Source organism: Mustela erminea, chromosome 1 (assembly GCF_009829155.1).
Source record: "Mustela erminea isolate mMusErm1 chromosome 1, mMusErm1.Pri, whole genome shotgun sequence".
Lineage (NCBI taxonomy): Eukaryota > Metazoa > Chordata > Mammalia > Carnivora > Mustelidae > Mustela > Mustela erminea.
In genome coordinates, this window is record NC_045614.1 from 164,864,583 (window position 1) to 164,878,831 (window position 14,249).

The following is a 14,249-nucleotide window of genomic DNA, read 5'->3' on the forward strand; positions in this document are numbered from 1 at the left end:
ATTTCTCTTTCCCCAGATTCAGGAAATTTTCAGCTATTATTTCTTCCGATAGATTTTGTGCCCCCTTTTCTCTCTCTTTTCCTTTTGGAATCCCTATAATGCAAATTTTATTATGATTGATAGTGTCACTGAGTTCTTTAGGTCTATTAGCAGCTTTTATTACTATTTTTCTCTCTCCTGTTCAGGTTGATTTCTTTCCATTACTCTATCTTCTAGGTCACTAATTTATTCTTCTGCTTCCTCTAGTTTACTATTTATTCCCTCTAGTGTATTTTTAATTTCAGTTATTGAGATCTTCATCTCTTTCTTTTTTATGTTTTCTACCTCTTTATTAAGGCTCTCACTGAGGTCATCCACTCTTTTGTGGGTATCTTCATGACCATTACTTTAAATTCTCTTTCAGGCATATTGCTTATCTTGGTTTTGTTAAGCTCTTCTGTTGTGATTTTGTCCTATTCTTTAATTTGGGGCATATTCCTCTGTCTCCTCAAATTTTGTCTAATGCTGTGTCTGTTCCTATGTGCTAGGAAAGTCAGCCGTGTGTCTGCTCTTAAAAGTAGTGGCTTATGAAAATTAGTAAATAAATCTTCCCTTATAACCCAGGCATTTTTTCTTTTTTTTTTAATTTAAATTTTAGTTAGTTAACATACAGTGCAATATTGGCTTCTGGAGTAGAATTCAGTGATTCATCACTTACATACAACACCCAGTGCTCATCACAACAAATGCCCTCTTTAATATCCATCAATCATCTAACCCCATTCCCCCACCTGCCTCCCTCCATCAACCCTCAGTTTGTTCTTTATTGTTAACAGTTTCTTATGGTTTGTTTCCTTCTCTCCTTTTTTACCCCTCCCCCTATTTTTGTATGTTTTCTTTCTTAAATTCCACATATGAGTGAGATCATATAGTATTTATTTTTGTCTGACTGACTTATTTCACTTAGTATAATACACTCTAGCTCATCCACATTTTTGCAAATGGCAAGATTTCAGGGGTTGTGTGTGTGTGTGTGTGTGCGTGTGTGTGTGTGTCTGAGTGATTAATATATATCCCACATCTTCTTTATCCATTTATCAGTCAGTGGACATTTGGGCTCTCTCAATAGTTTAGCTACTGTTGATAATGCTGTTATAAATTATAGGGGTGCATATACCCCTGGAATCTATATTTTTGTATTCTTTGGGTAAATACCCAATAGTGCAATTGCTTGATCATAGAGTAATTCTATTTTTAACTTTTTGGGAAACCTCCAAACTGTTCTACAGAGTGGCTGCACCAGTTTGCACTCCCACTAATGGTACAAGAGAGTTCCCCTTCTCTGCATCTTTGCTATTTGTTATGCAGTCTCTTTAAGGATGGGGTTCAGTTTTCCATTTCTCTTGCAGTAACTATCCCAATGATTTTTAAAGTTCCAAGTGCCAAGCCCAATTGTAAGAATTCGTGAAGCCAGGCCCCTCTGGTTTTCAAAGCCAAATTTTATGGGGATTTATGTTTCCCACACAGGTTCCTCATGCCTGGGGTGCTTAGTATGAGGGTCTGTTTCCCTTGTCTCTATATTTCTCAATACTGTGGACAATCCCACATGTCCATTTAGGTCCCAACAATGTCTCTGCCCTTCCTACATTCTTCCATGTGGTCTTTTCTCTACTTCTATTTATGTAAAATCAGTTCTGCCAGTCTGTGTATTGTTTTCTGGTTTATTTACATTGATGTATTGTTATCTAGTTGTATCCATGGGATGAGGTTAGCTCAGGGTCCTCCTATTCCTTCATCTCCCCTAGAAGTCTGTACCATATCTTCTTTATCCATTTACCTATCGACGGGTACTTGGGTTGCTTCTATTCATGGCTATTGTAAATAATGCTGCAATAAACATAAGGGTGCATCTATCTTTTTGAATTAGTGTTTTTGTTTTATTTGGGTAAATGTCCAGTAGTAGAACTACTGGATCATATGGTAATTTTATTTTTGATTTTTTTGAGGAATGTCCATACTGTTTCGCATAGTGATTGCACAAATTTGCATTCCCACCAACAGTGCATGAGGGTTCTTTTTTTCTCCTTTTCATCCCTAACCCTTATTATTGTTTGTTTCTGAGTTTAGTCATTCTCAGAGGTGTGGGGTAATATCTCATTGTGGTTTTGATTTACATTTCCCTGATGATGAGTGATGCTGCGCATCTGTTTTTGTGTCTGTTGGCTATCTATATATCTTCTTTGAAGAAATGTCTATTCATGTCTTCTGCCCATTTTTAATCAGATTATCATTATTATTACTTTTGGTGTTGAGTTGTATAAGTTCTTTATATATTTTGGATCTTAATCTATTACTGGGTATATCACTCGAAATTTCCTTTCCTATTCAGTAGGTTGCCTTTTTGTTTTATTGATGGTTTCCCTCCTTAAGTTTTAAATTTTTATACTGATTTTTTTTCTTTTGGTTTCCTTTTTCAAATTGTCTTCCACATTTCTGGGGGTGAGGGCAAGAACTTCTTACTATATTGTTCTGGTCCTGAGTGCTTCATTTTTTTTTTTAAAGGTACTTGGAGGAGTTTTCATTTTAAAACATAACTATACATGAAATGTATTGATCGTCTAGAGGCCATTCTCTAAGCCTGTATCCTATCCAAGCCTCTCAAACCACAGTAATTTCTACTGTCTGCAGGCTCTCATGAAGATTCATAAACGACTGTAGAAAAATACAGTTTGAAACATTGTTTAAGTAAAATGTATCTCTGTACAGAGGATTTTGACACCAAACTAGGAATACTTTTGTTCCTGCATAAGGATAGTCGGCTGTGGCGAAAATAAGTTTCCTCGCTGTAAAACAAAGAAGCGTCTTAGAGCTTTTAGTAAGCGTCTTAGAGCTTTTAGTGATTTTGAGAATGTGAGTCCCTGTGTGAGTCTGCTTAGGCTGCCATAATGAAACACAGACTGAGTGGCTTAAATGCATAAATTTATTTTCTCACAGTTCTGGAAGCTGCAAGTCCACAATCTAGGTGTTGGCAAGTTTGGTTTCCCCTGAGGCCTCTCCTTGGCTTGCAAATGACGCCTCTCCTGTTGTGTCCTCACATGGTCTTTCTTCTGTGCATGTGCATCCCTGGTGGGTTTGTGTATGTCCAAATTTTCTCTTTTTATAGGGACACAAATCAGATTGAATTCAGCCCCACCCAACAGCCTCATTTTACCTTAATCACCTCTTTCAGAGGTCATGTCTCCAAAGATAGTCACATTCTGAAGTACTGGGGTTGAGGGCTTTGACATATGAATGGGAAGGCACATATTCAACTGTAATAGTCTCTTTTAACTTTATATACTGGCATCCCTGTAGGATTCTGAACTGGAAGCTGAACAGAAGCCCAGGACGTAAGAATAGACATGAGAGGCTGACCTCAACTTGCTGGGTGCAGGGACGTGGGGTTAGCAGAGGAGATGTACTCACTCTGGGCTTTACATTTTCCCATATGTTTCCATAACTAGCTCGAGACTTCCTCCCACCAGTGGGGAGAAAAGTGGTTGTGACAAGTGGCCCCTCCTCCTATCATCTAATTGAAAACTCTAACTATACTCCTACCCAATGTGGGCTATATGCCTTGCTGATTGGCCTTAGAGCTGAGGACACAGGTTCAATGACATTTCAGTGCAGACCTAATTCTGATACAAGTTGAGTACATTCTTACTATTTGTGATAATGGGCTCTGTGATGAAGAATAAGAAGGTTCTTCCCACCTCTGTCTTGTCTCTCCAGCACTAAGTCCTGTTTCATAGGGTAAGTTTAACAGGGCATGTTGGTTATAGCAGTTAACCTGTTCTGGCTCACAAATAACAAACCTTGGTGACTTAAAACTATCAGAGTTCATCTCTGCTTTATGTCCAAGTCCAATGTAGGCTAGGTTACAGAGCAAGCCACTATTCTTCAAAGTCATTCAAGAACCCAGGTTTCTTCCTTCTTGTGGTGCCACAATCTTCCATATGTGGCCACCAAGTTTGCTATAGATGTGGAAAACGGGAGTCATAGACCATAAAAGTGAAAATGTTGTATGGGCAAGGCCTGGAAACATTTCTGCCCATAATCCAGTGGCCAGGATTCAGTCACATAGTCCCAAACTAACTGCTAGGATGCTGGGAAATGGTTGCCATGAGTTTCCCAGAGTTTTTCATTACTTTCCTGAACACACATCCATTGTCTAAACTTCTGTCACTTTTCAAATATAGTTTCAGCATAGGGCTTTGTCGTTAGGAAGAAATATTGAAACAACTCAATATTTACACAGCAGTTGGTTTTCTCAGCTTACCCTTGACTACTCCAACTCCTAGAGAAAGATAACCGTGCTATTATAGAAGAACTAAGCATCGACAGGCCATTAGAGCAGTATTGCTGGTCCTTGAGTTGTTAGCCTGTGTGGCTCTTTCTTGCCTTGTACAAATGTGTTTCACCATTGAAAGTAGTTTAAATGTTATAGCTGTCAGGAAGAGCATCCTTCCTTTTTACTTAACCACTCTAGGAAATCTAGGTGTTTGCCTTATGCTGTTCTTTAGGGCATCTTAGATAAGGCTAAGGCTCCCCCACTGGAATGTCACAAAGATTTTGGTACTTTCCTTGATTCTTGTGGGAAGGTGTTCTAGGATTCTTAATCTGTTATGATGCTCATTAACCTAAGCCTTCAACGTCTGTGTTTTTTAAAAAGATTTATTTATTTATTTGAGGGAGAGAGAGCATGAGTGAGCATTCAAGTGGGGTGAGGGGCAAAGGGAGAGGGAGAGAGAGAATCTCAAGCCAACTCCCCACAAAATGCAGAGCTGGATGCAGGGCTTGATCCCAGAACCCTGAGATCATGACTTGAGCTGAAATCAAGAGTTGGCCACCTAACTGATGGAGTCACCCAGGTGCCCCAACCGCTATGTTTCTAAATGACAACCTTAGACTCATTTTGTCAATTTCCCAGAATTTTTCTTGAATTTTCATTTTTTTTTTCTGTTTCCTAAACTATTATGTACACAGCAGGTAACCTTTCTCAATTTGGGTGCATGATTTTTCCCCCTGAATGTTATTCTAAATTTAGGAGGAACCAGCAATGTGCTGTTGACTCCCTGCAGTCTAGTCTGGATTCTGATACTAGAAGAGAATTGAAGCGACCCGGCTGAAGAAGAATGTGGAAGGGGGCCTCAATGAGACAGAACTTCAGCTTAACTGTGCCAACCGGCAGGTGTTAGAAACAACCAAATCCCTGGGCCAGCTTCAGACCCAGATCAAGGTATATGTACTATGGGGGCAGGGAATAAACAAACAGAGAGACCGATTATGTTGAGCAATGACAGTAAGGGCAACAAATCTAATCCTTCAAGAGAGCAGGAACATACTTAAATTTAAACTGGTGGAGGCTTGGCCAGAGCAGACTTGCAGGTGCAGAGCCCATTGAACTCAGAGCGATCTGTGCCCCAGGCCCGTGTTTTCTCTCACAGGACCTTCGGGTACAGCTAGATGACAGCACACTCCTGAACAGTGAGCTGAAGGAGCAGGGGGCTATGGCCGAGAAGCACAACTCTCTTCTCCACTCTGAGCTGGAGGAACTGAGGTCCTTGTACAAGCAAGACAGAACAGGGGTGCAGGCTGGCAGAGGAAGAGCTCCTACAGGCCACAGAGAGAATCAACCTTTTCCATACCCAGGTGAGGCCCATAAATTCTCCCCATTAGCTGCGTCAGCAGTGTGAAGGCCATTGTTTCCACCTACTGTTCAGCCTCGGACCATACCTAGTTGCCATGTCAGGCCTTGGGTGTGCTATATGAGGCATAGGTTAAATCTTTGGCAGCAAAGCAGTGGGCACACTCTTCATTTATTCCTGGATGTATTAGTTTCCTAGAGCTTTTACAACTCAGGACCACAAACTGGCTGGTTTAAAACAGCAGAAATTGATTCTTCCCAGTATTGAAGACTAGATGACTGAAACCGAGGTGTCGGCTGGGCCGTGCTCCCTCTGAATCTTGTAGGTCAATCCTTGCTTGCCTTTTTCTAGCTTCTGAGGTTTGTTGGTGATCTTTGGTGCTCCTTAACTTGTAGCTGCATCATTTCAATCCTCTGCCTTCACATGGTATCCTCTCTGCATCTGAACACCATTTTTCCTCTGTTCACATTTGTATCTAAATTTCCCTTTTTTTTTTTAAAATAAGAACATCAGTTGTATTGGATTTAGACAGCTCCTAATGATCTCATTTTTAACTTGATTACCTCTGGAAAGACTCTGTTTCCAAATAAGGTCACATTCAGAGATTTGAATTAGGGGTTAGGACTTTAGCATCTCTTTTGGAGAGCATATAATATAACCTATAATACTAAGTCCCAAAGAATGGACTCTCAGAGCATTGATAACCAGGATTCTGGAGAGATATGAACATTCCCTAGTACCAGAGCCACTTTCCTGCTTCTCCTGTTCCCTCCAAGTCCCATGCTCTCCCAGCATCCCAGGATTTTTCTTTTCTTTCTTTCTTTTTTTTTTTTTGTTTTTTTGTTTTTTTGTTTTAAATGTTCCTGCCTCAGAGCCAGGAGATTTCTAACAATTCTAAGTGGCTGCTGACTGATTTGATGAGCTGTCAGGACTCTGGTATCTCATGGAAGGTTATGTAAGTGACACAAAGCAAGAATTTTGAAATTGTTTGCCATTCTCATAGAACCAGGAGAAACCCTCGTGTACAGTAAATGGATCAGTCAACATTTCCAGGGCACCCACCATACCCTGAGCAGATATACATGGTATCCATGCAGCATGTCTCTATCGTCTTAAAAAAGTGAAGATCTAAGCGAGGAACTTCAACCCACTGCCGGTGTGTAGTGTCAGAGCAAGCCCATCCCTACAGAAAGCCTCCTCTGACAGTCCTAGACCTACTAGATACACAATATGCTTAACTGCAGCTGGAAACCAAAGACAGAATCCTAGGGGAGGAAGAGATTTGGGTTGTTGAGGGAAATTGCTATACTCACTCGAACATGGTGAGGCAGAGGTGGGAGAGATCAGAGAAATGGTGTTAAGAGGCAGGGAGAGCCAGGTCCCCAGCAACCTTGATTCTGAGACTGAGGCAGCTTGAATTCTGTCTTGTAGTTAACGGGGATCCATTGAAGAGTTTCCAGTAGCTAAGAGTGAAATGATCAGATTTTCATTTTAGGAGTTTCAGTCTGGTGAGTGCCGTGAAGGGTGGATTAGGCAGAGCTGCCATGCCTGGAGTATTTAGCAATGTCTGTGGAATCATTTTGGGATCACTCTCCAGTGACTGGAGAGTGCCACTGACTGGGCAGAGTTCAGAGATCCTAATATTTGTGCTAGGTGCAAGATAATCCTACCTCACAAAGAACTGCCCCTCCCGGAATGCCAGTTGTGCCCCCTCCTAGAAATACTGGGAAAAAGGAAGGATCAGCCAAAGATATTTCAGCTAGAAAGCATTGCAATTAATTTGTGCCTACAGCTTGATTTTTGTGTCCATCAAAACACTGTGCATGGCACAACCTTATTTAGATACCATGTGATATGGAACAAATAGGCTGTGTGTTCTGCATAATTCCTGGCAAGCTAACTCACTTCAACATTTTCTTTCTCTCTCAGGAAAGCTTCTCTAAATACAATGAGCAGGATTCTTATAAAGTCGGATATTGAATTTTTAAAAAGTAATCATCTATCTGTAGTACTTAATAGCTATTGGTAATAAATCATTTGCCATGCCTATTATAACTGATAATGCACCAGTGGGTCCCAATATGACGAAAAAACACTAGGCTAGAGAGAACTGAGCACATCAACCAGAGGAAAAAGCAGACACAGGGAGGAGGAGATGAATTTGAAAAAACAAAAAGAAAATTAGGTCGTGGAAACCTGATCTCTAGGGCAGAGTTTCTGACACTTTGCTGTATAACAGAAACTAACATAAAAATTCAAATTCTCAGGTCTCATTTCAGACCTACTGAATGAAAATCTCTGCAGTGGGACCCAGGAATCAAATGAATTCTCAGGTGATGCTGCTGGTCCCTTTGACCAGCAAATCTAGGTGATACTACCTTGTCTAGACCAGCGTATCTAGGTGATACTACATTGCTCACAAGGACCTCTCCCCAATCTTAATCATGTGGGGGCACCTTGCAGTTAATAGAATGCTGTCAATCTTTTGATGACATAATGAACCTTTAATGGAACCTTCTTAGTACGTTCTGCATTCCCAGACCTCTGAGCCTAGAATAAAGATACAAGGCCAGCCTTATCCTTGACGGACTACATGTGCTCTTTTTAAAACCCAAGCTGTGACTGTCTAGATTGCCCTCTTGCACAATATCTCCTAAACCCCTTCCTCCCCAAAAGAACCAGTTAGAGTCATCCAGCTTGAAAACGTTTTGGCAATTATCTCTCTAGCAGATTTTAAATGATTCCATGTATAAACAAGTCAGCATTTATATTTATACATTCCTTTACAAAGAAAGAGTTTCTATGGAGTGATGTACAGAGAGCATCCAGAAAATACCCAGTAAAACACACGTATCCTCAACACCACCACCACCACCACCAGGGAAAATCTTGGGTTGGGGACACAGAACCTAAGCTCTCTGGGAGGACAGAGCACGGTGGCCTTGATGAAGATGCTTCATGCCATTGAGGAAGCAGGGCAGAGCCTATGAGGCCGGAATATCTTTCTATTTCCAAGGTACAATCTGCTTTCTGAGAGAGGTACTCGCTAGAGAAAAGTGAAAGGACAATGAAGAAAAATCAAAAATAGGAACCTGTGCTTTTTATATTACATTCTCTGTGCTAAGGTTTCACACCCTCAGAAAAGCTGTGCTTCAAACATGGGCCAAATAGCAGCAAAGGGAGCCTCAGCCTCTAGTGTCATAACCCAGGAAAGAAAGAATTAGGGCAGTACCAGCCACAGAACACCAAGCATCCCCCCCTGTGGTAGAGGCTTCCTAAGGGCTAGGGGATGAGACTCATCTGAGCTACTCATCTGAGCCTCCTCACTGCAAATCAGGAAGAAAGGGAGGCAGATAAAGAGAAAGGGGGGTTTTTGTTTTTGTTTTTGTTTTTCCTAGAGCAGCATACTGGAAACTGATTTTTTTAAAAAAAGATTTTATTTATTTATTTGACAGAGAGAGAGAGAGATCACAAATAGGCAGAGAAGCAGGCAGAGGGGGGGTGGGGAAGCAGGCTCCCTGCCAAGCAGAGAGCCCAATGCAGGGCTCGCCCAGGACCTTGATATCATGACCTGAGCGAAAGGCAGAGGTTTAACCCACTGAGCCACCCAGGCGCCCCTGGAAACTGATTTTTTTATTTCCCGACCTTCTGCTCCCCAAGTATCTGCTGCTGACCCTGACTTGTGCTCTGGAACACTTGTTTCTACCACATCAAAAAATAAAAGGCAGAAAACCGTATTCCTCAACAAGTTGAAAACCAAACATACATTTGGGGTTTGTAGCTTATCTGGATCCATTTCTACTTCCTTATTCAGAGAAACTATCTCTTTGATATCGAGCCTCTAATGGATGAAATACCTTCCATTCAAATATGTCTTTGCTGGCACAGGGGAGTTTTCTAGTGTGGCTTCCCGGGGTTGGAAGGACCGGTACACTGACTAGTCGCTTAGAACGGAACTTGCTCCCGGCCAGAGCCCATTCCCGTTGCATGTCCGCCACCGACCAGCTGGCTTTTGCATTGCTGGTCTCAACTTGCCTAACGAGAGTGCTGCTTTGCTTTAGAACACTAGCCTCCTCAGCCAGAAGAAGAAACTGGAGGTTGATGTTGCCAGGATGCAGAAAGAAGCCAAAGAGGCAGTGCAGAGTGTCAAAATGCAGAAGAGAAGGTCAAGAAGGCAGCCACTGAGGTGGGTCCATTGACTGCTTCCTCACTCCCGTCCTCCAGAGTTGACCGGAGCGGTAGCCGAGGGGCAGAGGCAGATCCGAGGCCAGAAAGAATTCCATTGATTCTCCATACAGCCAGGAGCAGATTAGCTGACCCCTTTGCCTCTCTGTTCCCATTTTGAAAAATTAGGCCAATTAGCTCCTCCCTTCCAACCTACTCAGACAATAAAAAGGAGCAGTTGAATTGCTATAAGCAAAACCTCATGAAAGCAAGAGGGGTTTTTTTTGTGTGTGTGTGTTTTTTAAAGCTAAGCCACTTTCCACTTGTGAATCAATACATCTAGAGTCTAGAAACAATTCTTCCTGTATGTCCCCACAAATAGCTATTTTCTTAGTGTCTGTAATGGTTTGATGATGATGATCTGGAAAGAAAGCTTATTTCACTTATCTCTTCCAACCCATACTGTTGTTTGAGTAGCACCATCAGGTTGGTAAAGAAGGGTTCCAGGGCTGGTGTACCTTCTTTATTTGAAAGTTTAAAATTGTGGATGGGGTGCTTTTCCTAAGTGGCACTAACCTCAGCATTGGCAGCCAGCCTTGTCTGAAGCTTTGTGGGAACTGAAGAAAGGCCACTGCTGGGCACCCCCTGTGGGCAGATGCAACAGTTCTCTCAAAGGGCATAGCAAGCAGAAGGTAACACTCAGCATAAAAATTAGCAGAGAGAGATGGAGGATCTTGCAGGCCCCAGGCTTGTTGAGCAGAGTGTACCCTTAACTGCAGCCTCCACTCGCTCTCTCCCCATCGAGTGACTCTGTGTAGTCTATCAACGCCCGACTATGTGTAGCAGCCCTGATTTTGCTATGTGAATGGAAGCTGATCCTCTTGATGAAAGGGGTATGGGAACTGGGGAGACAAGACATTTAATTGGATTTTATATTAGTCATTTTAAAATTCAAAAGAGGGGAAGAGCTTGTGTCTATATTCGCCCGAGTTATTTGCCAGTTGAGGAGCTAAACAAAACCTTTGCGCCAAACCCCTGGATACCAGGTCACTGCAGAATCCAGCCCTCTCTAAGAATAGAGAAGCGTGCCTATCACCCAGCCATTTTGTATCAAGGCAGGCATTTCGTGATGGAAAAGAGGTGTGTGAAAGCTTGGAAATGTTTGATGGCCAAGAGGAGAATAATATGCTTAACATTTACGAAAATCCGCAAAGAGAGAATGGGATAAAAAGAGTGTCTACTCCAGCTTGGGAAATGTATGCAGTCATGCATTATGAAGACTAGCTCCTCTCGCGTGCCTTTATGAGAGTTTCTTGACAATGTTGAAAAATGAACCTCACTACCTCTTCCCCCACCTTCGAGTTTTCTAATAGATCAGCTCTGAGTCCCAACCCCACATAGCAGAACCCAGAGTTGCCTCCATAATTCATTCTTTGCCCTCACCATCTGCACAGACGTCTCACACTTAAATTATACAGATGGTTGGTAACCTGATAGACAGAGAAGCTTTGGCTGGGAGGACAGTGTTCTTACATTAAGTGCACTGAGAGATTCATGAACCAGTTCTTAATAATTTTGTCGAGACATCAAGCCCTTGTACACATAGCCAAAGCCAAGAGCAGGCTTCACAAACAAGAATTAACCTTCTTTGTGCCAGATTATTGGCACTGAAAGCATCTGTACCTGCCAAATTCCTGAAGCCTAAACTTGTTTGCTGTTGTGAATCACAGAATTATAAAAGTGAGATGTGAAAGATTTTCATAGGCATCCTTCCGTACTTGTCCTGGTGCAAGATACTACAGGGCACGTCCCGGGTTTTCGTCTGCTCAGAGCTGTTGTTCCGGTTGGTCAGCTTTCTTTTGTGTTGTGCAGTGTTCATGCAGTGCTTCATCTCTAGATAGTTTCTGCTATCCCTCACCCCAGTTTCTCTGTAGCTGATGTCATCTTGATTGCCATATCGTTGACAAACGTGAGGGTGACCCAAGTTAAGGACAGAGGAAGACATGACATCTGGTCAAATCCTGACCTGAAGATTGTGGGTGCAAATGTGAAGGTCACTTGGCTGCCGTCTTATCCCAGCTCCTTTCTTTCTGTTTTAGGCAGCGAACATATCAGAAGAACTGAAGAAGGAGCAAGACACCAATGCTCACTTTGAGAGGATGAGAAAGAATATGGAGCAGACAATTAAAGACTTACAAAAAAAGCTGGATGAAGCTGAACAGACTGCCGTGACGGGGAACAGAAAGCAAATCCAGAAATTAGAATCTAGGGTAGGCGTTTGCATGGGTCATGATGGAGTCATGATGACTCCAGATTCAAGGTCTTATCCTGGAATATCACTCCAAATGTTCCCTATTTCTCTAATCACTTCTGCTTTTTAGCACTTGTAGATCATTGAGAGCATCAGATCTCAATATACTTATTTATTCTTGTTTGACTTTGGGCAATCAACCAAGACTTTTGTTGGGCTGGATTAACTCTGCCTCCCCTCTTCCTGCTAAGTGAGAATGCATCTTCTTCCATTCAGCCATACCAACTCCAGGCTTCCCACAGCTGGAGTTACCTGTTGGGTACATCTGTGCAGTCTTGCTTTTGTGTCTTTGTTCCTGTTATTTGCTCTGCAGAGAATGCACCTTTTTTATCTGCCAGGGAAAGTGGAAGGCAAACAACTAAATCAAGGATCAAGAAATGCTTGGTGAAGATATAGGAAGGGCAGACGACAGTGACATTGCACCTGCCTTCAGGGAGCTTAACAACAAATGGAAAGATCTCTCTTGACTATTGAATCGATCTCAATGACTATGTACAAGTTGGTGACAAATGTTAGGAGGAGAGGAAGAAAATTTCACTGGGACTTGATGGTTCAGAAGGGCCCCTGACAAATACAGTATTGCTTTTGCACATTTATGGTATATCCATACAGTAGAATTCCAATGCACATCCATGGTACCTCCATATAATCACGCTGCTTAATTAGGAATGAGGAAGAGCTCTGTAGTAGGTTCTGGAGATCCCACCTAGTGGTACAATGATGATAAAAGTCATCGTCAACATCGTCAATAGGTAGTGTCACAAGCTTTTGTGCAAGAGCAGAGGAAATCTAGAAGATGGGTGCACATACACATTTTGCTTAGGTTTTCAAAAAGAAGGGGTGACAGGATTAGACAAAAATGAATAAAAATAGCTACCCATAGGAGAAGAACACAGAGATGAAACTGAGACCTTCTGAATGAAACTTGTTCCATTGTTTTGACTGCAAAATCATATAAAGCATTTACATGCTTCCTAATTAAAAAACAAGTTTAAATCAAAGAGCAGAATAAAACAAATCAATCCTTAAAATGTTAACACAAATGGAAACAAGTGAAGCTAACTGTGTATCAATTTGGGGAGCATAAAACCCACAGATGAATTATTCCCAGTGACTTTTAAACATAGTGCTTTGTACATGCCTCATGGGATACATCTAAGGACAAAAGAAAAAAAAATAGCAAAAGAAGTACTGTACTTGCAGTTTCAAATAGCGGTATCTTATCATTACTACTATGAGTAAGACTAATATAATTCTTTAACCAATAATTATTTAATCTTTATTGTATAAGAACCAAGTTTTTTAGTATGGGAGAAAAAACATATAGGTATAAAATTCAAGAACTTAGAATATGTCTTTTTTCCCTAATAAAAATATAATACAGGATTGATACTGGTATTTCCAATTCAAATTTAAGATTGCAGGCTTTAATTTTGTTCCCACTGCTCTTTCTCCACCATTAAGTCCTAGAACCAGTGTTAACTCAGTAGCAATGAGCCCCTGATATTGGCTGATACTAAGGAATTATGACTAATTTTCTTAAAAACATAATCATAATACTATTATCTGTTAGGATTACATGAGGATATATTTACAGTGAAATTATATGATGTCTAAGGTTTGATGCAATAGTGATTTTCCCAGAGGAGTTTTAATACACTTAAAAAGACATGCAAGAAAACTTCATCTTAAAGGGGGGTCTCATCGCCTCATGTCTCATCCAATAGAACTATGTTTTAGGCTCCGGTGTGATAGGGGGTTAGAAGATTATTTTAATGGGCTTCCTCTATAAAGAACTGGTACACCTGCTGACTTGCTCTCCCTGAGGAAGAGCAAGAGCAGTGTGTCTGAAGTGGGGGGAGGGAAGCAGGGAGTAAGAGATGGGGTCAGACGTTCCGGGCACATTCCTGCCTCGGGCATTAGACTGCAATTTTTAAAAGGATAGTCAGGGAGGCCCTGTGGAGAAGGTGGCATTTGTGTCAAGAAGAAGGCAGGGGAGAGAGCCATGGACATCGAGGGGAAGAGAAGGAGCAACCAATACCCTTCCTCCCTCCAGTCTCTACCCCCGTTTCCACTTTATTTCTCCAAACTCACCACTGAACATATCC

The 14,249-nt window shown here is 41.6% G+C and overlaps 1 protein-coding gene across 1 annotated transcript in view; it reads left to right on the forward strand.

Annotated features, from left to right (window-relative positions):
- MYH15 (myosin heavy chain 15) overlaps positions 1 to 14,249 on the forward strand; it is a 156,056-nt gene that overhangs the window by 121,623 nt on the left and 20,184 nt on the right. Inside the window, 7 exon segments of the mRNA XM_032344388.1 lie at positions 5,066 to 5,121; positions 5,124 to 5,257; positions 5,466 to 5,594; positions 5,596 to 5,670; positions 9,728 to 9,803; positions 9,806 to 9,852; positions 11,930 to 12,100. Coding sequence (XP_032200279.1) covers positions 5,066 to 5,121; positions 5,124 to 5,257; positions 5,466 to 5,594; positions 5,596 to 5,670; positions 9,728 to 9,803; positions 9,806 to 9,852; positions 11,930 to 12,100 — 688 coding nt within the window.